The sequence below is a fragment of the Natator depressus genome, chromosome 22 (assembly GCF_965152275.1).
Source record: "Natator depressus isolate rNatDep1 chromosome 22, rNatDep2.hap1, whole genome shotgun sequence".
Taxonomy (NCBI): Eukaryota; Metazoa; Chordata; order Testudines; family Cheloniidae; genus Natator; species Natator depressus.
The window spans coordinates 3360899-3386780 of NC_134255.1; the positions used below are offsets into that span (position 1 = coordinate 3360899).

At 40.3% G+C, this 25882-nt stretch overlaps 1 protein-coding gene across 1 annotated transcript in view; it reads right to left on the minus strand.

Moving 5' to 3' along the window:
• CDON (cell adhesion associated, oncogene regulated) overlaps positions 1 to 25882 on the minus strand; it is a 99292-nt gene that overhangs the window by 31948 nt on the left and 41462 nt on the right. The window contains exons 4-14 of the mRNA XM_074936611.1: positions 21112 to 21258; positions 20689 to 20832; positions 19523 to 19810; positions 17963 to 18232; positions 16807 to 17160; positions 12611 to 12903; positions 10645 to 10819; positions 9108 to 9236; positions 7031 to 7237; positions 3182 to 3363; positions 696 to 801 (exon numbers count right to left, since the gene is read on the minus strand). Coding sequence (XP_074792712.1) covers positions 696 to 801; positions 3182 to 3363; positions 7031 to 7237; positions 9108 to 9236; positions 10645 to 10819; positions 12611 to 12903; positions 16807 to 17160; positions 17963 to 18232; positions 19523 to 19810; positions 20689 to 20832; positions 21112 to 21258 — 2295 coding nt within the window. The remainder of the gene's footprint in view (positions 1 to 695; positions 802 to 3181; positions 3364 to 7030; positions 7238 to 9107; positions 9237 to 10644; positions 10820 to 12610; positions 12904 to 16806; positions 17161 to 17962; positions 18233 to 19522; positions 19811 to 20688; positions 20833 to 21111; positions 21259 to 25882) is intronic.

The following is a 25882-nucleotide window of genomic DNA, read 5'->3' on the forward strand; positions in this document are numbered from 1 at the left end:
AAGAAGAACTGCGGGTTTATTTATCTTAGAAAACTTGCACCAGTGAAACTAAATCTAAAATCCATTTAATTACACCAGTGAAAACCCCTAATTGTTAGATGCATGTAAACTGGTTTAAAATCTCATTTTTGCCAGTGTATTTTATTTTAGTAAATTAGTGGATTAAGATAAACTGGTTTAAATGCACCTGCATTTAGGGCTTGCAATGATGCAACCGGAACAATTTAAAAGTGGAATTTAAATTTACTAAGTTTGAACTATGGATGGAAGAAAAAGTTCATGCGGGGGCAGAATTTGGAGCTAAAAAGTTAAGATCTCTACTGCTGGTGAATATATTATTTAGAAAAAAGAAAAGGAGGACTTGTGGCACCTTAGAGACTAACAAATTTATTTGAGCATAAGCTTTCGTGAGCTACCGCTCACTTCATTGGATGCATCCAAGGAGGTGAGCTGTAGCTCACGAAAGCTTATGCTCAAATAAATTTGTTAGTCTCTAAGGTGCCACAAGTCCTCCTTTTCTTTTTGCGAATACAGACTAACACATCTGCTACTCTGAAACCTGATATTATTTAGACTGAATTCGTTTCAGTAAAGTAGTTCAGATTTGTGTAAACACAGCCATTATGGTTACATAACGGTCTTCCCCAACAAATATCTGGCATACTGCCTCTGATAATGCATACGCCACATCATACCTTCCACAATCTCTCTCTTGTAATCACTATCATTGTCACTGTCAGTTGGCCGGTAATAGATATAAAATCCTTGGATGGGGGTATTATTGTTGCTTGAAGTAATATACTGGAAAAGAGAATACAAATAGTACATTAAAGGATAAATCCATTTAAAATTAAAATATTTGATTACGTTTCAAGTCATGACAGAAATAAATTTACTTCATTCAGGAAGAGACCAGAAGTATTTTCAAGAAAGAGTGGTCTTAAATAAGATAGAAGTAGAAGAAACCACTGTAGTTCAGATGATGTAACAGTTTCCATTCTAATCCCGTGCGGTCAGTCACCAGTTGCTGTCTGAAACTTCCATTTTGGCTGAGAATTTTTGCATGCTGGTCTCTGCACAAGGGCGAAGTTCTTAGTATTTTTGACCTAGCGGTTCACAAGGAGAATGAAAAATACACACCCTTCCCATTGAAGAAAGAAGAAAAAAAAAATCTTGCAATCTTTTTCTGAACAGCCCTACAGCTGAAACAACTGTGGTCTGAGAGTTGAAAACAAGCCGCAGCTAAGTGAGTGCCTTTCGGTGCTTAAGAACAGAGGCGCTGACTTTCTGATTTCCTGGGGGGGGGTGCTTGACCACCGCCCTGCCTCTTCCCGCTCTGCCCCCACTCCACCTCTTCCTGCCCCATTCTGCCCCCTCCCCCTCGCACACCCCACCCTCGCGCCGCCTCTTCCTGCCCATGCTCCTCCCCTTCCCCCCAGCGCCTCCTGCCCACCGCTGAACAGCCAATCCTTGGCATGCTGGATGCGCTGGGGGGTAGGAACTGATTGGCGGGGACCGCCAGTGGGCAGGAGGCACTGGGTGATCAGTGGAGGCTGCCAATGGTGCTGAGCACCCTCTGTTTTTTTTTTTCCCCCTGTGAGTGCTCCAGCCCCAGGACACCCATGGAGTTGGCACCTATGCTTAAGAAAATTATATTTGATTTGACCAAGCAATAAGCCTTTCAAAATCAAACTGAGGGGCACAGATTTTTTTAATCAGGTTTCATGGTGAGAACTGAAGGATCTACTTTGCATGTATATGGAGCTAAATTAACGGCACTGTGAAAAATCTAGTCAAACATACTGCGGTGAATGCAGACATGGGACTGGGGAAAGTCCCGCTGAAGGGCTGAGGACGGACTCTTGCAGTTCTGAAGAGCCCAGAAGGGGTCCACAGCAGGGAGCTCTGGACACCTTCCTAGTCCCATTTTGAAAAAGGGATATTACTCTCATTTGAAGATTTTATTTCAAGTCAAAGATATACTGGACCATTATGACCAAAAAAAGAAAAGAAAAACAATTACAAGAATTGTATAATTTCAGACATAGTATGTAGTCATGCAGCTGAAGGCTGCTGTAAGGCACAGGGGGCAGAGTTAAGGTTGTCTATGCAACATTAACTTGGGTTAAATTGACTGGCTTGGGCTACACTTAAAACTGGTATCAGCATAACTACGTCAATCAGAGGTGTGAAAAAACCCACCTCCAACCAGCATGGCTATGGTGACAAAAACCCCAGTGCAGATGCAGCTATGGCAATAAAAGAGTGCTTCTGTAGACATAGCTAATGCTGTTCCTATACCTGCAGAAAAACTCCTTCTATCGTGTAGGTTGCATCTACACTAGGAAGCTATGCTGACGTGCCTATGCTGGCACTGACCCTGTAGTGCAGACACAGTTGGTATTTCCTAACCTTTGAGTTCAAACTTCCTCTTATGTAGTCCTAAGACATTTTAGACTAAGTTTCTTCAGTTTATTACTGATATTTTCCTCTTTCAAGGTTGAATTGTTCAGGCAAATTGCAGAATTGGGAATTCTGTGGCGTTTAGAAATTACCCTCATGGTGCACCACGATTGCATACATCAGTGTGCAAAAGCAAAAAACTAATGATACAGTGGATTTCAATGAGGACTTCAAAGTATTTGCTTATGAAAGACAGAGTTACGGGGAAAGGAGGGGAATGTTTTTGCAATATGGAATTTTTATTGGATACGCTTCCTCTTCAGATGTAGCCTATTGAAAATTCTCAACAGAGAATACGATTTTGAGGCTTGGTTAAGACTTTTTAGCGTGTGAATAATACAACAGTGGATTCTTTTCAAGGATTCATGTAAACTAAAACAGGATTTATTATCAAATAACACTTCTGAGCTGTTTGGAGGAGTTAAAGTTGCTGTTATTCAACATCCACTACAAGACAGTACCAGAAGTACAGCAACAATTCAGGTTTCTAGATTTTAAATATTACAATACAGGAAAAGAATTAGTAGACTGATATGGTTCATGGGATATCCACCATGAATCTCTTAAGAATACCACTCACTACTGAGGAAAACAACTACATTGTTAGCTTGAGTGTGTTGTTCTTGATCCTTGATCCTTCACTTTTAAAAGATTTCTAACTGCCAAATCAGTAAGAATTAGTCTATAGAAGGGGAAGAGAGCAGAAAAGTGTACTCACAGTCCATTTTAACATGATCTGAGTGTCGCTGACTGCCTCAGTGTAGGCAATGTGAGGTCCTGTGATCGGACGGTTCGAAAAACGGTTGGTAAAGCCAGCGACTTGATATGGTCGAGATGGTGAGCTTCGTGGACTATCCCCGTAATTGTTAACAGCAATCACACGGAATTTGTATGTTGCTCCTTTCAAAGGCAAAAGATAAAATTAGGGATTAAGATAAAAATACCCAAGCACTAGAAAAAGGGCTCAAATAATTAAAAAAAAAAAATCAGAGATAAGACACTGTCATAGTGGAATTAGTTCTAAATTGATTTCTTGAGATTCAAAAAGAAAATCACTTGCAATGAATGATGTCTCTCTAGTGGTTTTAGATGCTTAACTGTGACAGAACCTGCTCATACAGTGGTGAAAAGCTAGTCAAATAATTGGGCTGGAAAGAAATTTTCATCCATGGGAAAGGCAAGGAAATGCTATTTTTCCCCTCCTGGAGCAAGGATGTCCAATTAAGATTATGGGATTGTATCCCACAAGACCAGCTGCATGCATTTCTAGAGGTCATGGACAATGGTCCTCCTTTGACTATTTCTGAAGTTCCCCTGAACTTCTGTCTCAAAGTAATTGGCTGATGTTAGTATATTTGTTCTCTTGTTTCCCAGCCCAATAATACTAATACTAATTATGACGTGATTGGAATAACAGAGACTTGGTGGGATAACTCACATGACTGGAGTACTGTTATGGATGGTTATAAACTGTTCAGGAAGGACAGGCAGGGCAGAAAAGGTGGGGGAGTAGCACTGTATGTAAGGGAGCAGTATGAATGCTCAGAGCTCCGGTACGAAACTGCAGAAAAACCTGAGTGTCTATGGATTAGGTTTAGAAGTGTGAGCAACAAGAGTGATGTAGTGGTGGGAGTCTGCTATAGACCACCAGACCAGGGGGGTGAGTTGCTTTCTTCCGGCAACTCGCAGAAGCTACTAGATCGCATGCCCTGGTTCTCATGGGTGACTTTAATTTTCCTGATATTTGCTGGGAGAGCAATACAGCGGTGCATAGACAATCCAGGAAGTTTTTGGAAAGCGTAGGGGACAATTTCCTGGTGCAAGTGCTAGAGGAGCCAACTGGGGGGGAGCTTTTCTTGACCTGCTGCTCACAAACCAGGAAGAATTAGTGGGGGAAGCAAAAGTGGATGGGAATCTGGGGGGCAGTGACCATGAGTTGGTCAAGTTCAGGATCCTGACGCAGGGAAGAAAGGTTCGCACCAGGATACGGACCCTGGACTTCAGGAAAGCAGACTTCGACTCCCTCAGGGAACGGATGGGTAGGATCCCCTGGGGGACTAACATGAAGGGGAAAGGAGTCCAGGAGAGCTGGCTGTATTTCAAGGAATCCCTGTTGAGGTTACAGGGACAAACCATCCCGATGAGTCGAAAGAATAGTAAATATGGCAGGCGACCAGCTTGGCTTAACGGTGAAATCCTAGCGGATCTTAAACATAAAAAAGAAGCTTACAAGAAGTGGAAGGTTGGACATATGACCAGGGATGAGTATAAGAATATTGCTCGGGCATGTAGGAATGAAATCAGGAGGGCCAAATCGCACCTGGAGCTGCAGCTAGCAAGAGATGTCAAGAGTAACAAGAAGGGTTTCTTCAGGTATGTTGGCAACAAGAAGAAAGCCAAGGAAAGTGTGGGCCCCTTACTGAATGAGGAAGGCAACCTAGTGACAGAGGATGTGGAAAAAGCTAATGTACTCAATGCTTTTTTTGCCTCTGTCTTCATGAACAAGGTCAGCTCCCAGACTGCTGCGCTGGGCATCACAACATGGGGAGTAGATGGCCAGCCCTCAGTGGAGAAAGAGGTGGTTAGGGACTATTTAGAAAAGCTGGACGTGCACAAGTCCATGGGGCCGGACGAGTTGCATCCGAGAGTGCTAAAGGAATTGGCAGATGTGATTGCAGAGCCATTGGCCATTATCTTTGAAAACTCGTGGCGAACAGGGGAAGTCCCAGATGACTGGAAAAAGGCTAATGTAGTGCCAATCTTTAAAAAAAGGGAAGAAGGAGGATCCTGGGAACTACAGGCCAGTCAGTCTCAGCTCAGTCCCCGGAAAAATCATGGAGCAGGTCCTCAAGGAATCAATCCTGAAGCACTTACACGACAGGAAAGTGATCAGGAACAGTCAGCATGGATTCACCAAGGGTAGGTCATGCCTGACTAATCTAATCGCCTTCTATGATGAGATTACTGATTCTGTGGATGAAGGGAAAGCAGTGGATGTATTCTTTCTTGACTTTAGCAAAGCTTTTGACACGGTCTCCCACAGTATTCTTGTCAGCAAGTTAAAGAAGTATGGGCTGGATGAATGCACTATAAGGTGGGTAGAAAGTTGGCTAGATTGTCGGGCTCAACGGGTAGTGATCAATGGCTCCATGTCTAGTTGGCAGCCGGTGTCAAGTGGAGTGCCCCAGGGGTCGGTCCTGGGGTCGGTTTTGTTCAATATCTTCATAAATGATCTGGAGGATGGTGTGGATTGCACTCTCAGCAAATTTGCGGATGATACTAAACTGGGAGGAGTGGTAGATACGCTGGAGGGTAGGGATAGGATACAGAGGGACCTAGACAAATTGGAGGACTGGGCCAAAAGAAACCTGATGAGATTCAATAAGGATAAGTGCAGGGTCCTGCACTTAGGACGGAAGAACCCAATGCACCGCTACAGACTGGGGACCAAATGGTTAGGCAGCAGTTCTGCGGAAAAGGACCTAGGGGTGACAGTGGACGAGAAGCTGGATATGAGTCAGCAGTGTGCCCTTGTTGCCAAGAAGGCCAATGGCATTTTGGGATGTATAAGTAGGGGCATAGCGAGCAGATCGAGGGACGTGATCGTTCCCCTCTATTCGACATTGGTGAGGCCTCATCTGGAGTACTGTGTCCAGTTTTGGGACCAACACTACAAGAAGGATGTGGATAAATTGGAGAGAGTCCCGCGAAGGGCAACAAAAATGATTAGGGGTCTGGAACACATGACTTACGAGGAGAGGCTGAGGGAACTGGGATTGTTTAGTCTGCGGAAGAGAAGAATGAGGGGGGATTTGATAGCTGCTTTCAACTACCTGAGAGGTGGTTCCAGAGAGGATGGTTCTAGACTATTCTCAGTGGTAGAAGAGGACAGGACAAGGAGTAATGGTCTCAAGTTGCAGTGGGGGAGGTTTAGGTTGGATATTAGGAAAAAAATTTTCACTAGGAGGGTGGTGAAACACTGGAATGCGTTACCTAGGGAGGTGGTAGAATCTCCTTCCTTGGAAGTTTTTAAGGTCAGGCTTGACAAAGCCCTGGCTGGGATGATTTGATTGGGAATTGGTCCTGCTTTGAGCAAGGGGTTGGACTAGATGACCTCCTGAGGTCCCTTCCAACCCTGATATTCTATGATTCTATGATTCTAACCAATGAAAAACAAATGGAATGGCTGCAGAGAAGCACATAGCAATCGTAACCTAGATTTGGTATTTACCAGAAATGACAATTAAGTAGGGAGAGGTTGAAAGAAAACGTGCACAAAACTAACAAACATCAATAAAAATTGAACTTGGGAGGGCAGGGGGGACTGTTTCATTCTTAGACAGCTAAAAGCCAACTTCAATGAAAGAAACAAATTCCTAACCTGAGACAAACTACAGATAAAATGGACCTTTTTAATCATGTTTAGTATTCTTAATGAATCTGTAATTATTTTATCTTCTGAAGTGCATAACCAGAAATAAATACTTCTCCTCACAAGAAAGTGGTCATCTAAAAGAAAAAGGATTTAGAACTAAAACTTCTAAGGGCAGTGAAAGAGTTTTAATACCTGGCTCTAAGTTGCGAACTTCCACTGACAGTTTAGAAGGAGAGATGCTATCGGCTGCAATTAGCCAGTCGCTGTTTCGGCTCATGCGCTTGTACTCTACTTTAAAGGCAGTGATGGGGGAGCCGCCATTTGCACGTGGGATCCATGTGACATAGACAGAGGTCTCTGAAGCTGTTGAGATAGCAGGGCGATCTGGAGCCTCTGGAACTGAAATGGGAAATTGAGGAAGATGTACATAGGAGTTAGATGAGAAACATGGAACTCCGTTCTCTACAGAGCACACCTATGATTAGTTTAATCAATTAAGTTAGACCAAATGTTTAAAACATGGAGATTCTTAAATCCTCCTCCCGCAGGCACTCCAGTATATAAAATGAGAGGTACTTTCAGAAGTTTTCCTTTTATCCTTCAGAGTTGGGAAGAGCCCTAGTACTAAAAAGTCTTAAACTGTGTATAAAAACTTAGTTGAGGATGTGAACATTGCGCTGCATCAGACCAATGCAACTAAATTATGGGAGCGCAAAAGTGTTCTTAAACAACAAGCAACACACTACCAGAAAATAGTGGAGCTACATACTTTACTCAACAAAACTGAAAGAGACATGCTAATACACTAAACTCTACCTCTTCCTTGGCACTACACAAAGGGAGCACATACAACAGCAGCAGGTTGGTTTGGTGAGAATAAAAAATTCGAACTGAAATTCCCAGAACCATGAAAAAAACAGATCCGTCACTACTACTAAGCACTGAATCGCTTAAGCATAATTTAGAAGAAACAAGAGCAAACCAAGCATGTAACAAATGATATCAATACTTACTGAACTCACTTGAAGTTACAGACAGCAGTGGGAACAGAGGAAATGGAAAGAGGTGGTGTTAGCAATCTGGTTATAAGAAGTCTCATCAGTCAGAATGGTTAAGTCTTCACTGCACTGGTTTATACACATTGTTAAACCACAAATGCCATAGAGGGAGGAAGGTATTTAATAAGGAACAGAAAGGCAATAGGTTATCTGGCACTAACTGGATTTTAAATTCTTAAACTCATTTTCAGTCTATTTGGGTAACATTTTCAAAAGCGCTGATGGGAATTAGGAGGCTAAATCCCATTTACAAAATTGTCATATGCACTTAGGAGCTTTAGTCACTTTTGAAAATTGGACATGGGTGCCTTTGAAAATTTTACCTTTTTTGCTCATGTTATTTACCCTCACTTTGACAATGATCTCTGCAATCAAGACTTCGTGTACTTCAGGAAGACTGACACATATTTAGCTGTAAGATATTTAAAGGGACATTTTCAACTTAAAAATCACACCTGTTTGAAAATGAATTACTTATTGTTACAATATCCAATTTGACTATCAGTGATAAACTACAGAAAAGACACTGACTTTATGCATCTGATAGCACTTTGCATATTGTCACCTTCAGTTTCCTCTGTATAATTTGTTTCTCCTGTTCTTGAGGGTCTTTCACAAAGTCAGAGAGGAGAGAACACCACAAACATAAGAAAAAGTCCTTGTAAATTATCAAAATTGGCAGTGAGATTAGGGGTCAAGTGTGGTAAACTACTTATCTCATTATTAGAAACTGACTACATTTCAAGGTAAGTGTCCCTTTAAATATCAAATTCACTGGATGAGAAATCTATTTGATGACAACTACACTCTAATGCAAGATAGGCACTGCATTTTGAGGATTCATAAATAATTATTGCAAGTCACAACAAATGACTGGATGAATCAAAGTGGCTACTTAATACACTGCCTCACTGACTGGGATGAACTAACCTTTTAATTAACACTCTTAAAAGCATGAACAATCTGATCCTTTTCTCTAAAAATGCATGCAAGCATAGAAAATCTACTAGTTTGAAGTCACTTATATCTGAGCCTTGCTAACAGATCATTCACAAGAGAAAGAGACCTGCAACAGAAAGACAGACCTAAGGAATAAACAGGGAATAAAAATGGACACACGACATAGAAATACAAATAATTATAAGCACTTGAGAAATTAGCTTAAATGCATCTCATCTCATACGCAAATCGGAGACAATCAATTCACCTACCTCCACTGTGTCGAGACAGGTCTGGAAGGATCACCCCAAAGTTATTTGTCCCTTCCTGAATGATAGGATGTTTAGGAATGCCAAGTGGGGGAAATGGGGCCTGAGTGTTTTTTGAGGATGATGTTCTTTCTAAAAAAAGTTTGAGATATGATAAATAAACTCAGTGACTGAGAAGACAATGCCGGAAAAAGATCTGTTCACTGCATCCTTACAGTACATCCCCTCCCACTGCTTTTACACAAGACAGCAACTTTAACTGTGGTGCAGTTGGCACTAAACCTGGTTCCAATTCCCAGCCAGGCTTGCTGTGCACTAGGGAGTTCCTCAGGGGCTGAAGGAGAAGAGAATTCTCCATGTCAATCCGCAGAATCACTGCACCAAAGTCTCAGGCTGGAGTAACCTCCATAATAACTGCACATCTATACAGCATGATATGCACTAGTCCCACCCTAGATTTCTGCTGTGAGTTTAACACCTGTTACATTCCCCCAAATCATGCCCCTCAGTACACTGGAGCCACCAACACTGGTAAAGGAATCATGATGAATGCACTCTAGCAACAACATGGCAATAGGTCTAATGAAGCCCCCAAACTGGCAATTAAAAACTGATACCAGTTTTCATAGCATATGCCTGCCTCCTCCTGGAAATAAATCACTAGCATGTCTAATGATTTTTAATACAGCTGGTTCCTGTATTATATGACCAATTGTTTAATTCTTTGCATTAATAACATTTTAAGCAGAGTGGATAATATATGGTAATTAAAACATTTAATGATCTAGTCGTTCAGTTTAAACCTGAATTCAAAAAATCACTTAAGTTGGAAATGAGACCTTGGTCAGCGCTCTCAATACAGTGTGCACTACAAAACTAACATAACGTGCACTGGAAGTTTCTGCACAGGAAAGGCCAAGACCCTTTTACACAGGTCAGGACTGAAGAAGCTTTATTAATTTGGGTGAGGACACTCAGAATGGAAGGACCAGTCAAGCTTGAACTTCTTTTTAAGTGTTACGTGGAAAAGGCTGACCAGGACCTGGCTGCCTTCTGACTTTAGCTTGGCTACTTTCAGTAAGGGCCTGTATGCACTACCACTTATGTTGGTAGAAGTTATGTTGCTCAGGGGCGTGAATAAGCCACCCCCTGAACAACGTAAATTACACCTACCTAAACACCTGTGTGGACAGTGTTATGTCCGCAGGAGAGCTTCTCAGGCTGACATTGCCACCTCTGTGAGCGACAGTAGCTATGGGAGAGCTCTCTCCCAGAAGCACAGAGTGTCTTCACCAGATGCGCTACAGTCCATACATAGCGCAGTTACCTCTCAGCATACTGCTATGGCAATGCACCATCAGAATCTGACTTACAGCTCTGCTGGATCCCATTTACCAACAGCCTTAGTTGTGATAGGCACTTCCTTTGATACTACACTAAACAACTGTTTCCACAAATAACTTTAGAGACAAGCCACGGTCAACTTAAATTACAGGAATGTTTTGGCGATAACTTTGCATATAGGAAACACTGCACCTACCTTTGCTGGTGCGAAACGTAAGCATGGCAGGCTGGCCTTCACCAGCAGCACTCCTTGCTACCATCAGAACCTCATAGAGGCTGGAGGGCTCCAGTTCTGTGAGATGAAGCTCATTTTCACTTCCAGGAACACGGACTGTATGCCAGCTTCCCATGACATTGATTCCATCGTCCAGCTGTACAAGAGGAAATCACAAGATGCTAAGAGCAAGACAAACCATGACTTCAACTTTAGATGTGGGAAAATATCAATACTTCTGCAGCTGAGCTGGTCTTCCAGACATTTTATTGTATAAAAATGCCAAAATGTCTAATTATGTTCAATTAGTTTTACTCAGGGCCAGTGACAGCCCTGGAAATCCAAGTCTTTTATCCACACAGCAGGTAAAGCACAAGTGGCAGCTCTGTGAGCTTCTACACAATGTTCCTGCAATAGATCTGAACCCTGACCTACAGGATCCCCCACATCAAGGTTTGAGAGACTTCTGTCTCCATATTAAGTTGGCCCCTGGCCACTCAGCTGAGACAGCTAACAATGCTAATTAGTACATATTACAATGGATATTTACTGCGAGTGCTTGTGTCTGAGGAACTAGAATGAGGACAAACGATTTCAAGCAGAATACCTAGCAGCCATTAGATGGTGGTGTGCATGTCTGGATTAAAGCAGAACCCAAGAGGAGAAAAGGGACAGTCAATTACCCTAACCTATCCCAGCCTTCCATGAATTTAAGCATCTTTACATGTTTATTGGTTAGAATGAGTAACACAAAAAAGAGAGGGTGTGTGTGTGTGTGTTTTATCTGCTTGGTTACCTCCAGAGGCTGGAAAACATCAGCAGGAAGATTGGAGATTTGTTTTTATTAGAGTACATATTTCCCTTTTTACAATTTTTCATTGTTGTTGTTGTTTTTCTGTTTTGCAGTGAATTCACCAGTTCCATTAGGCAAAGGAAAGATTTCTCTTAATATTTGACCTTTGAGAAAAGCATTACCCCAAATCCCAAAGGAAAAGGCAGAGATTCTACCAAAAATAAAGTACTAAACAACATAAGACTTTAATAAAAACATGGAAGGCAGCTCCAAATGCTATGGATTACTAAAGTTTATACTGATGGCCTTGATTCAAATTCTTTCTTCAAAAAAGAGACATTTCTAATGCTTTATAAAAAGAAATCTTGGAAGAGGAGGAAATCAATTAAATAATTTTTACGATAGAAAAGATAGATGCTTTTAAAACCATGATAAACTGTCTACTAAAATTACATAAACAAACAAGCATTTAATACAGAAAATATAATTGCTAGTGATGGACTAATTTGAAGGGCCAGATAAGCACCAAAAGTTTTGAATGCTTATCTGAACCAAGTATCTTTGGTTCATAAATTAAACAGGCTCTGTCATGAGATTTCCTGGATTTGGCTGATCAAAATATCTTGCGGTATTTCTGCTTCAGGTTGGGATAAGACCAGGATGAACAAGGATTTAAACTTATAAAAATATGAACTGAGTAGCTTAGTCCTTCAGAGAAAAAGTCTGATTTAAGATTTAGTCTTATGTGATGCCTGGTTCTAATTCTAATCAAAGACGTTCACGGCTTGCAAAAGTTCTATTCAAACTACACAGTGCGAGTGAGATCAGAACCAGACATACTGACTGTAAACGCATTGTTTTGATTACTAATGTTGTATGAATAATGCTCACCAGAGTCCAATTCCACACATACAACAATGGTATTGCAATGGAAATAAAAACTTGAGTTCTGTTGAACCAGGCCCAGTTAAACCCAGAGAAAGCAGCAACTAATTTCAATCATCCCTAAACAGACTGCCTGTGTGTCCACAGCAAAACTGGGCTGATACCATAGCTCTTGTTAACACCCACGTTGCTGTAACAAAGATAGGTTCCTTGAGAAGCCTAAAACTATCTGCTGTGGAGTTATTCCTATCTCCTGCAAAGAAGCAGTACCTTGCGATATTTCACGAAGTAAGCATTGATGGGCAAGCCGCCATCCTTTCCAGAGCGCCACACTAGGTTATACATGTCTGGCTTGAGTGTCTGTGGAGGGCTGAGGATGATTGGGGCTTCGGGCGGCAAAGCACCATTGAGTGTTTTTTCTGTAGCAACTGCATCAAGATGCAACTTCGTTGGAGACAAATTTGAGAACCCCACTTCTGTATCGTAATCTCCATCACCTTCATCGCTTTGGGCAACCTCCGTAGGAGTGACTTCTTCAATTTTTGTACTAGACTCAAAAGGAACTGCAGAAGAAAAATTCTGGTTATAGCTACAAGACAAAGCCTATTTGCTTCATGCACTAGAAACAATTAATGAACTACTGTCCTTCTCTCCTAGAGTCTACTGATCTTCTATGCAGTAACAGAGCATGGCAACATCTCATTGGAACGCACGCACTGTAAAGGTGTAGTACGTGGCAGATCGGCAGCAGAGGGTGTGTTATAATTGATGTATCAGGTACATTAGGTAGCAGCAATGTACTTACATTGAAAAGTAAAGAACTACATTTCTACCAGCATAAACAGAGTAATTTGAAGTGACTCATAAAGGCATTAAACCATGTCTGTACAATTACAATTTACTGTATGTACAAAATTACATTAAGGGCATTTTCTTAGCTCACTTTGTGAAGTTTCAGCTGTGAGTAATTTCTGCTAATATTGAACACTACATAGCTGAAACCCAGCCAACTCATTTGAAAATATATTGCTAAGAATGAGGTAAGCTTAGAGTCAGATCTAAAGTGCTACTGGTGATATTAACATCTATTTCTGAAAGCCCTCTATGTGCCTCCTCCTGCCATCCCACAGCTTTAACTGCAATGAGGTCAGTAGTACTGGAAAGCATAACAGACAAAAATACTCTTAGGGAATCCTGGAATTGATACACAGCTTGTCAACATTCCAGGCAGCAATGGGCTGGCAGGTTGGACATCTGAGGTTAGCATCAAGACAAGCATCAAACTTCAATATTTAAAGTGAGAACTCTGAGGGAAATGACGCAGCTCCTGAGGTTGCACACTGAAATGTTACACTGCCAGATGTTCTTAGTCCTGCCCATTCTTTCATAGATCTGTGTAGGTTTCCATTATATGTTGGGGTCCAGAAAGTGGAGGGGAATAAGGGGAACTTAGTTTACAAAATAAACAGACATTCCTTGGTAATGTAAAGCGTAAGCTGTGTTGGCCTGGCCACCTCAGATTCCGTCAAACCTCCATTAAAATACCAACAACGTGTGGCTGCTATTTTTGGCCACTTCTTGGAAGCTGGAGGGGAAGGGAAAGGTGGGGTTTTTTTTGTTGTTGTTTTTTTTGTTTTTTTTTCCCCAAACAGAAGCCCATGTTCTCAGCAAGCATTGGTTTATTTAGGAATGCTGCAGGGTTTGGGGATGGGAGTCATAAGCAATACAAAGAGGAAGTCTTCAAGGCCAGACATCAGCTTGTTCAAGACAACAGAAGAAATGCCTGATAATGTTCTCACCCTTAAAGTGTACCTAGTACACTAAATTAACCCATGAGAAAGTGATGCATGCTGCATATTAGCATCAAAACCCAACGTTCTGTCTGAAGAGTTGGAACGTGTACTTTCCTGTGATGGCCTAGTAAGGATTTCTGGATGTACACAATATGACTCGGTGACTGCTGGAGCAGGGAATTGGACTGCGGTATGCAGGGAATTAGCTGTGGTTTTGGTTGGTGTGGGTAGACCTCCTGGCATTATCGCTTTTACTAGCCCTGAAGGCTAGTAGTTAACTATTGGCAAACAATTTGTATTTAACTTATAGACAGACACCACAGGACAGTAATGTTTATTAAGGCTGTTCAGATTTATGTACCTATACCAGAGGATTTGTCAAGGTTTCTGTATCCTTTATTTCAGTATGTAATGTGGGGTACTTCCACTACCTCCCTATTCAGATTAACTATTCCCCCTCAGCTTCATAGTCTCTGCACCCTTTGAAAAAATTCCTTCGCAATCCCACAAAATAGGCTAGTGTTTAATGGAAGTTAGCGGGGAGATTTGTGGTCAGTGTTCTACAACATACCCAATGATAGCCTCCTACACCCAGCACTGCAAGACGGGAGTTACTACTGAAGACGGGTAACATTTTCCAAAGCATCTAAATGACTTAAGACACTAAGTGCCATGGAGTTAGATTCCTAAATCACTCAGGTGCTTCTGAAAACTTTACCTGACATGTTCACTTGAACCTATTGTAGACTGAACTGACTGCAGAACTACATCGGTTTGATACTTCTGCTATTAGAACTGGTTTATTAAAGTCGTATGGTATATCAATATCTTTTGGCATTTAAGTTAATAGTCCTTTGAATCCTGATGGCTCTCAGATAGCCAGCTTCCAAACCCATTTAAAGATTTACAGATCAAAACCAGTGCCTTTACTGTCACTTGAATGCCAATCAGAAGCCAGTGCAACAAATTTGAAACTGATAAAAGCAAATATGACATTTAACTTGTAGAACTCACGGCCACCAGCTTGAGACATGGCACCAGGATTTTTATTCCAATTCAGGTTGAATTCTGGGAATTGTGTTTGATTTTGGTTTTGGTTTTATGAGGTCCATTAATGAAGTTAATGTGAGTTTTTTAATATTAAAAGTACACAGAGATCATTTTCTCAGCAATTTTTTTTTTTATTATTAAAGAAAACATCTTTTTGCCCCATTTCAGAGGTATATATTTATTTCAAGGGGGGAAAAAAATCTACTAAAGTCTAAATGGAAAAATTTAGAAAAAAAATCTCAGTTTATATTATATATTTGATAGCACTTTGAGTGTAGTCAATTTTTATATAGTCCCCTATACCGTCAGTTTCTCCCTTGCTAAAAAGAATCTTTTAAACATCAAGATGGAAGTAGAAAAATATCTTTAAAAAAAGGATTTTAATGCATTTCAGGACATATTTACCAGTGTTGTATCAGAAGCCAGAATATTTAAAAATTAGACAATTAAAAAAATAAAATTAATGGTTTTTTTGTGTGAATTGTGCATTCAATATATTTTCTATCTTTATTTTTTGGGGAAAAAAATTAGGTATAGAGTTTAACTTGCTTTCTGGCTCAGCACATTTTAATGAGGTTTCCTGTTTTCCCTAGGACGTGTTTTGACGATTATACAGCAAGACTAAGTGTAAATTTTTCAAAACCACCTACAGGATTTAGGCTCTTCAGTCCCATGTTAAAAGGCACTTAGAAGGCTAAATCCCACTGATTTTCAATAAAACTTCGGCTCCTAAATGCAAGTCTCTTTTGAAAATGAGCATAAGACTAAATCATTTGGGTACTTTTTAAAATTTTGTCCTTGTTCTTGTTAGGGTAACTTTTTAAAAATTATTTTTAATATTTCTGAGATAGTGGACAGAACATAAAATAATAAAAATAAAGACTATTTCTTTTTATAACGTGCCTTCAGCTTAAGAGCAATCTCTTTCTAGTAGCAACCTCAGAGAATAGTGAACAGTCAGTATTTTCTTTGCAAGATCAAGCCTTTTATATTGTCTATTTATGTTTACATTTCTCATCTACCCACCGTAGTGGTGGTGGCGGCGTGCGCGTGCGTTACGGAGAACACTTGAGGATTCCCCTGCTTTACTTCACTCTTCAAAGACTGGTTTTGCTGTGCACCAATTCCTCAGTAACTTTGGAAGCACCGCTGAACCATAGTCTTTATGGCTGAAAGCCGGGCTGCAACCACACCATGCTTTAGCAGGTGATTCTAAACACACTTTTTTTTCTTTTCTTTTCTTTTTTTAAAGCCTGTAGAGATTTTAACCTGAATTTAGTGCTTGTCAAAAGTCCCTTATTGGATCAGACCGGAGAACTAAATTCTTTAACTCCAAAATGGGGCTTCCCCACATGGCCATCTCCCTTCCCAAAGATGTGCCAGGTGAGACCCTGGTACAAGCTTTAGCCTCAGGTGAGATGGCCAAAAACTACAAGGTGAATATCTGCTCACTAGGAACCCGGCCAACTCATTTCAATGCATCATGAAATAGCCACTTAATTTCTAATTCAGATTTTGCTAAACTGACCCTCTTGACACTAAAAAGATGTTTCACCACATAAGGCGCATGCCAGATTATTCAAAATGTTAAAAAGGCTCACAGCAACGCTGATTCTAGCTTACCAACTGTAAGAAATGCTTCTGACAGTGCTGAGCCGTGTTCATTTGTTGCTTCGCAAGAGTATTTCCCAGCATGCTCTGGAGTAACTGCCTGAATGTATAGGGAGCTTGATCCAGCTCGAGACATGGTTAAGTAGATGGGCTCTAAAATGGCGTTGCCTCTCCTTGTTTGTGGAGATTTTCGTGGTTTTGAATGTAGGACCTGAGAAGGGTGGCTGGTAATAAGTCCACGGCTGCTGTACCAACGGATTACAGGAATAGGCAGTCCAGTGGCATTGCACGACAATGTAACATCTCCACCATCTACCACATTGGCACTGGCTGGTGAAGAAACTATAACTGGCTTGGAACCTTTGCCTGTTAAAAAAAAAACCACAATTCATACATAAAATTAATTCACTGTACTATGGAATCTATTGTCTAATGCACAGATGAGCTGTTAATATGGTACAAAAATGAACACATTCAAATATTTTTCATTTATACCGTTCTCTAGTTTTCTGGTTGCTAGTAATTCCCCAGTTCACTGCCTTACTGAACAAGGGACTGAAAACCGTTAACACTATTGAAACTTTTGTTTGGAGCAGGCAGATGCAATATTAAACTTCAATCTGCACTTGGGGTGCACAAGAACAAAAATCTCAAACTTTAAGTCTGGAATTCATCAGTTAGAAAGACAAATTCCAATAGAACCTGAAACCAGTTCAACTCATCTGAGTCAATGATGAGACTCAGAATAGGTTTAGTTACAGATGGATTTAACCCTGAAATTTAGGTTTAAAAGTTTAAGAATCAATACAACTGAGTCACCAAATACCTCCAGCTCTCCAAACACTCCTCCTATCAAAACACGGCTAAAATGTCATAAAAGCCAACACTGTCTAGGAGAGAAACATGCAAAACTATATTTGAGGCAAGATATTTTTTGCCTTCTTTTAAATTCTGGATCCTTGAAATAAAGCAGTTGGGTTATATCTCCCACTCCCCCATGAAATACTTCAACAAGTGATGGAAAAAATCATACAATTTGCTGCTTACTGTGGTCAGAAATGGACTTAGTCGATACATAAACCAAATCTTTTGGCAAGAAAACTAAAATGTGTCAGAAAAAGCAAAGGTTTTAGTTTAAGTTCTTGGATAGTTAAAAATGTTCTTATACCTGTCTGGACTTGAAGTCTCCCAGTGGATTGCATAAAACCAATCCCATTGTTTGCCACACACTGATACAACCCAGAATCCTCCTTGGTGATGCCACTGATTCTCAATCTGTTTCCTGTGACCAGATGTCGTGGAGAGAGATGGATGGAAGCTGCATTATGGAACCAGGTAAGATTAGGAGCAGGGTTTCCATGAATGTCACATGAGAAATGTATAGTTGCACCCACAGCCACTGTTTGATCCTGCAGTCCTTTAGAAATTGAGGCAGATTCTATAAAGCAAATAAACAGAATGTGAAACCCTGCAGGCTGCTCTTTCAGGAATCATGTAGAAACTAATTACTAGACCACACGTTTAACAACAATATGAAATTGTACAAACTTATCACACATATGGAGGCTGAGCTTAGTCATGTCTTAAGCTCAGTGAAAGATGAATACTTGCTTCTAAGGCATTTGCTCAACACTCATTATAATGGCTTTTTCCTTCAGTGCAGAAAAGTCATGCTTACTCTACAAAAGTAAAGGATTCCTTTAATGGAAAACTTTTTTTGACAAAACTATTTCCTGTTTCAGCATCTCTACTTTATGAAACAAACTTTTTTTTTTAACCATTCAGACTCTTTGGCCAGAATACACACATATCTGAGCCCTACCATATTTACCCCGATCAGTGGTAAAGCCCCCATTGACATAAATGGGAGCAGACAGACAATCACTGTGGTTTTGAAAATCCCACACAGAACTAGCATGAAGAAACAAACGTTAATATTTTTATTTACAAATTAATGTCTATGACAAAGAGCCAGAGGACTTGCAGCCAGAGGTACACTGTTCATTAACCACACACAAGTAAGCCCAGACTCTAGCTTTTTGCTAGAATTCTATTTCACTCTCAAGAGGTACCGGAAAGTTGCTAATCTCCAGGAGATGAGCGTTGGGACCATCCTCAGCTACTTTCTATTTTAGGTAATAGTAAGAATGTTGGGGGTGAAAAAGATGAAAGGGTGATTCCTTCAATATGATTTAAGGATGCTGCAAGACTGATTCTACCTTAAAGTTATGCAGTGCCCAGAAAGAATTGCTACAAAAGAAAAGTGGAATAGCAATGAAATAGAGAGGTACAGCAGTAGCCAGCTACATACTGATGGGGGGAAAAAAACCTTTTTAGTATGCTCACCCCTTGCAGCAAACTTTTTGTTTAGTTACTACCATGAATGGGGAAAGGAGAAGCATCCTACTTTGGCACATGATTCATCCAGTACTAGGAGGCATGCATGGCCTTTTTGCAGACAAACAAGGCTACTAGTTTTGTCCTGAGGAGTTTACAAACCAAAATAGATTAACACAATAAAGGAGGACAAAGGATTTGGAGAGAGGATAATGAGTCATAAGGGATACAAGCAGGGAGAGATCATGATATACTTATTAATTTTAAAATGCATCAGCCCTTGTCTGGGTTAAAAGAGCATGAGGAAACTTAGGGTCAAGAGCTACTATACACCAAAAACAGAAATGGTCTTCAACAAATAAACAATTCAGTTCCTTCCCCTATTTCTTACCAAGTATAGTTACTGTGTAATTTATATATTTCACTACTCCAGACTCATTTGCCACCACACAGGAGTAGTTTCCAGCATCCAATGTATCAAGTCTGTCTGTCACAAGATGGGAGTGCAGTAGTCTCCACCTGCTTCCAGTCAGTGCATCCTGACCATCCTTAAACCAGTGGACATGAGATGCAGGCAACCCGCTAACAACACACTCTAGAGTTAGGGGACTGTGCTGAGGTACCGCCAAAGCCTGAGAAATGGTGGGGTGAAGAATGCGAAAACCTTCTGCAGAAGTGCCTGGAAGTAGAGTAAAGGGATATGCAAAAGATAAAACTCCTTAACAATCCAATTTTTAAATTGGATTATTAAATACTTTTTCCTCTAGCGGCTCCCTCTCATTTCTAGCAAAGCCCTGAGGTTCTGTGTGTAACCAAATTTACTCACTCACATGGCGGACAAATTTTCACTATGGCTGAGTACAGCGTGATGGACTCTTGCATTGGCACCCCCTCAAAATCAGTTGGAGTGGTGGTTATTGGACATGGGGCATTCCCCTTCCAGCAGCTAAGTGCAGAGTCTTTTTGGCATTTGAGCCTACATCTCCCACACAGCAGTGCACACTCACCATGCCACTACTATAAACTCTGCATTACTCTTGCAGGAGTTCATTACCCCTCCATCAATGTTCCCTTCACTGCCATTTATGCCAATAAGAGAACAAACCAAAAGAACAGGAAGTGAGCATTTCACCACAGATCACATACTTGATAACTCATGTTAAAAGGGAGCATGAAATTGATAATATAGGTGACTATTTCTATACAATGGAGCTACCACATACCGTACTAATGAAATACATTAAAACACACATGCAAAACAGGAACGACTTTGCAGACCCAGATATTTTTAGACTACTTGATATTCATGCTAGGAATCTTTTTAGGTTGATTTTTTCATAAAGTCACAAAATCAAAGTCAGTTACAGCAGATGAAAAGTATTCTGCAGACATTTGCTAGCTAGATTACATATTGTATAGGACCAGAGTTTCACCCAACAGAATAGTGAGACATTACGATCTAGCAGAGTTTATTAAAAATACTAATTTAAGGTGGATCAATTTAGTTCAAAGCTTTTATCCTTTCAAGCCACCCTCATAGATATATTAGATACTCACGGCTGACTACGAGCTTATGTCCAGTGGGTTCTAATTTGAGATCATGAGTGACTGGGTTGTATGCTGCACATTTATAGGAGCCTTTATCCTCTAAAGAGACATTCAAAATCTGCAGATTTCCAGATGGAAGAATTAGGTAGTTATCTGAGGAAGGGAAAAAGGCTTGTTTAAAATTAGTTTCAAAGAAACAGTTTTAAAAATTTCTTTAGTCAATTTATCTAGCACCCTGTTCTATTAAGTGAACTAATGACCTGCCGCAAAAATACTGGTTGAAATCAGAACTGAGTGATATCCTAAAAAGTCGAAAACTCATTATGCAATTCATTTTACATACATCTATCTTAGTAAAAACATCCATTACAGGAATGAATTTTTGTCGGCAGAGTTATTTATATTAGTTACTAGTGTAATAAAATCTCTCACCTGTTGATTGTTCCAACCATTTTCCCCGTACTCGAAAGCGAACTTGTGCTTTAGGGTTACTTTCTGGTACCTTACAGCCAAGGAAAGCAGCACTTCCTTCTTCTGCTGTAACTATGTGTTTCACCGAAGTATCAAAATCATCAAGATCTGGAAGATAGTTTACAAAGGTAAGGGAAATTGTAGATTTTGGAGGAGGTGGGGTTAAACAGTAATTCCTGACTGCAAATACAGCAGGCTTTGATCCAAATGAATGCTGTTTTTGACAGCCTCTCTGAACTCCTCTGTAAAGAAGTGACATTTCATGTAGGGCTGTCAAGCGATTAAAAAAAAAATTAATCACAATTAATCGCATGATTAAAAAAATTAATCACGATTTAAATAAATGGTATTCCATTATTCTTTAATATTTTTGGATGTTTTCTACATTTTCAAATATATTGATTTTAAATTACCACACAGAATACAAAGTATACAGTGCTCATTCTATTATTTTTTATTGCAAATATTTGCACAGTAAAAAACAAAAGAGTATTTTTCAATTCATCTCATACAAATAATGTAGTGCAGGGGTTCTCAAACTGTGGGTCGGGACCCGATTTTAATGGGGTCGCCAAGGCTGGTGTTGGCCCTGGGCCCCAGCAAGTCTGAAGCCCACGCCCAAGCCTCACTGTCCCGGGCTAAGGTTACATGCCCCCCTCCCAAGGCAGAAGCCCTTGGGCTTCAGCTTTGGCCCCCCCGCCCAGGGTGACAGGACTCAGGCGGGCTCAGTCTTTGGTCCCCCACTCCTGGGGTAATGTAGTAATTTTTGTTGTCAGAAGGGGTCACGGTGCAATGAAGTTTGAGAACCACTGATGTAGTGCAATCTTTTTATCATGAAAGTTGAACTTACAAATGTAGAATTCGCAAAAAGAAAAGGAGTACTTGTGGCACCTTAGAGACTAACCAATTTATTTGAGCATAAGCTTTCACAGTGTAGCTCACGAAAGCTTATGCTCAAATAAATTGGTTCGTCTCTAAGGTGCCACAAGTACTCCTTTTCTTTTTGCGAATACAGACTAACACGGCTGTTACTCTGAAATGTAGAATTATGTACAAAAAAAAACTGCATTCAAAAATAAAACAGTGTAAAACTTTAGAGCCTACAAGTCCACTCAGTCCTACTTTTTGTTCAGTCAATAGCTCAGACAAGTTTGTTTACATTTGCAGGAGATAATGCTGCCCGCGTCTTGTTTACAATGTCATCTGAAAGCGACAACAGACATTCTCATGGCATTGTTGTAGCCAGCGTCACAAGATATTTATGTGCCAGATGTACTAAAGATTCATCTGTCCCTTCATGCTTCAAGCACCATTCCAGAGGACATGCATCCATATTGATGACGGTTTCTGCTCGATAACGATCCAAACAAGTGCGGACCGACGTATATTCATTTTCATCATCTGAGTCAGATGCCACCAGCAGCAGCTTGATTTTCTTTTTTGGTGGTTGGATTCTATAGTTTCCGCATCGGAGTGTTGCTCTTTTAAGACTTCTGAAAGCATGCTCCACACCTCGTCCCTCTCAGATTTTGGAAGGCACTTCGGATTCTTAAACCTTGGGTCAAGTGCTATAGCTATCTTTAGAAATCTCACATTTGTATATTCTTTGCATTTTGTCAAATCTGCAGCGAACGTGTTCTTAAAACGAACAACATGTACTGGGTCATCATCTGAGACTGCTATAACATGAAATATATGGCAGAATGCATGTAAAATACAGAGCAGGAGACCTATAATTCTCCCCCAAGGAGTTCAGTCACAATTTAATTGACACTTTTTTTTTTTAAAACGAGAGTCCTCAGCATGGAAGCATGTGCTCTGGAATGGTGGCTGAAGCATGAAGGGGCATACAAATGTTTAGCATATCTGGCACAAGTGGGCAGCATTATGTCCCGTAAATGTGAACAGACTTGTTTGTCTTAGCGATTGGCTGAACAAGAAGTAGGACTGAGTAGACTTGTAGGTTCCAAAGTTTTATATTGTTTTGTTTTTTGAGTACAGTTATGCAACAAAACAAAACAAAAAAATTGACATTTGTAAATTGCACTTTCACAATAAAGAGATTGCACTTCAGTACTTATATGAGGAGAATTGAAAAATACTATTTTTTTCTTTATCATTTTTACAGCGCAAATATTTGTAATCAATAATATAAAGCGAGCACTGTACATTTTGTATTTTGTGTCGTAATTGAAATCAATATATTTGAAAATGTAGAAAAACCATCAAAAATAGCTAATAAATTTCAGTTCATATTCTATTGTTTAACAGTGCAATTAATCGCAATTAACTCACGTGACTAACTCAAAAAAATTAATCGCGTTAGTTAACTGTGATTAATCGACAGTGCTAACTTCATGTAGTTCTCAATACCAGAGCTAGGATATAGATATCTGAACTTCTGTTGCATGAAAAGACAGAGTTTTCACTTGAAGGATGGAAAAAACTGAAAATGTAGCCCTCTGGTAAGTTCCACAGAACTACTTCATGAAAAATAAGGGAACAGAGAGGCTCTCAACCCAGGAACTAAGTGTGTCAATAACCAGTTCTGAACTTAATGCAGGAGGCAATTTATAGTATATGGACAACAGGTACGTTGTAAACTCTATGCATACAAAAAGGAGGTAATTACTCTGGGAGAAACATAACTTGACAATGAATACATCAGTGAGGAATGCAGCATCTGCCATTCACTGCCTGTACAATATGAGTCAAATATAAAACCTCAACCTACAAGTTACAGCATCTCCCAACTTCGTTTTTAATGCTGCTAAAAACCCAGAAACAGGTTGTCTTAGGCCTGGTCTGCACCTAAAGAGTAAGTCAAACTAGCTATTGCTTATGGGGTGTGAAAAATTCACAATCCTAAGAGACTTAATTAAGACTACTTAAGTCCCTGTGAAGGCATCGTTAGGTTGACAGAACAATTCTTCTATTGACCTCGCTACCACCTCTCGAGGGTGTGGATTTACTACGGCAACGGGAAAACCCCTTCTATTGCTGTAGCAAGTGTCCACACCACAGTGGCAGCGGTAGAGCTTGTAATGTGGCCATACCCTACGCCCCTCATGTAGTGCAGTACAGTATGCAAGTTGCTCTTTTCCTGCGAGCTTCCATGTTCAAAGCCTATAGCCTGTAAAGTTTGTCTATGCTGATTACCCTACAGGTCTCTTGAGGGGGTTCTGCTATGGGTCAGCACTTTACCAAAACACTTAGTCTTCTCAATTACGAGAAACTCTCCTCTCACAGGGATTCTGGACATGCTCCATAGATGGGGCATCCTTAAGAAGAGGTTACTCATATCTTGGCTGACAAAGGCCCAATTCAGATATAACTCTGATGCAGGACAGCCAAATCATACTCGGAGGAAACTGTCTTCGACGGTACATAATCTTTTTCTTATGAACTTGGCCCATGACCCCTCTACTTCATGTTTCTTTTTTAATTATCAAGCAATTTACAGAACAACCACCAAGGCAAAGATGGATTAGATGACAGAACGTAAGAGAAAAGAAGAAAAACCACCAAGAAAAAAGGAATTTAAAACACACAGAGAGAGATGATTTTGACCAAACTAAATTGATAAAAAATGGAAAGGACTTTTGGGGGGGGGGGGGAATCATGAATAATTCTTCTTTCTTCCCCTCCCTCCTAGTTTTCCAATCAGTTCTAATGTCCAAATACTTGAGAAAAAAAATCCCATTTAATACAGCAAAAGGATTTCACAGAACTGACAAACCACATTTGGGAACTTCATTTGTATTTACTGCTGGCAGTTGCTGTATTTAAGGCAGATATTGCTGTGAATTGTTCAAAATAGAGAGAGATTGCAAAGGGCTTTTTGTTAGCGCTTGATAAAACACATCTCAATGCAGAAAATTCGAAAGCAAGAAGTGCAGCCAGGAGCGTATGGTTTTGTAATGACATGGCAGATCAACAAGAGAGTTTACACTAGAAAATTCTTTTGCCTGGAGGAGAAGCTTGTGGGATCCTTGTATTATAAAAGCTGTAACTAGAAACAGAAACATTTCTAGGTCTCAGTGTGGCTACATACAGTAGGAACCACTATTAGTGCAAGTTAGAGTATCTGTTTATTCCTTATCCGGTATACAGCTTACGGAAAGAAGATTCGCAAGATATTAACTCTCTGCTTTACTGAGAGTGACAGAAAAAAAAAGGCAAAAGGATTTTTGCTTCTGGAAATTAAGACTATAGTTGCAGAAAGCAATCTATGAGCATGTTTCCCTTTTCCTCTAAGCGCACAGTCAGATTTTGTATGTGTTTTCAAATACTTTCGGAAATGGAACACTTATTTCCCATTAACGCTGTGGTTTTAAAATTCATCCTCAGAACTTCGGAAGGTTTACCTTTAATAAAAATCAAAGAGAGTTTGGGAGGAAGGCAATGGTCAGCACGTGGACAAAAGCCCTTCTATGGTTCCAGGGACATATGGGGCATTAGTTGCATTAGGAAGGGTACGGGGGCTTTTTTGAGAGTAGCAAAAAGAGGGAGCCAGAGAGTCACCGATGTCCCTGCCAAGAGTGTGACTGTTTTCAGGAAATCACTCAGGGCATGTGGATTTTGGGTATTTTTCTCCAACATTCTGGCTATCAATCTAGCTCTGATCTGGCTAGCAGCTTTAGTTCTGTTTAATGCTAACTACTGTGGAGCTGTCATTTTTGTTCTTAAAGTGTTACAAACAGTACCCTCATTGTTGTGAGAGGCACTTCGT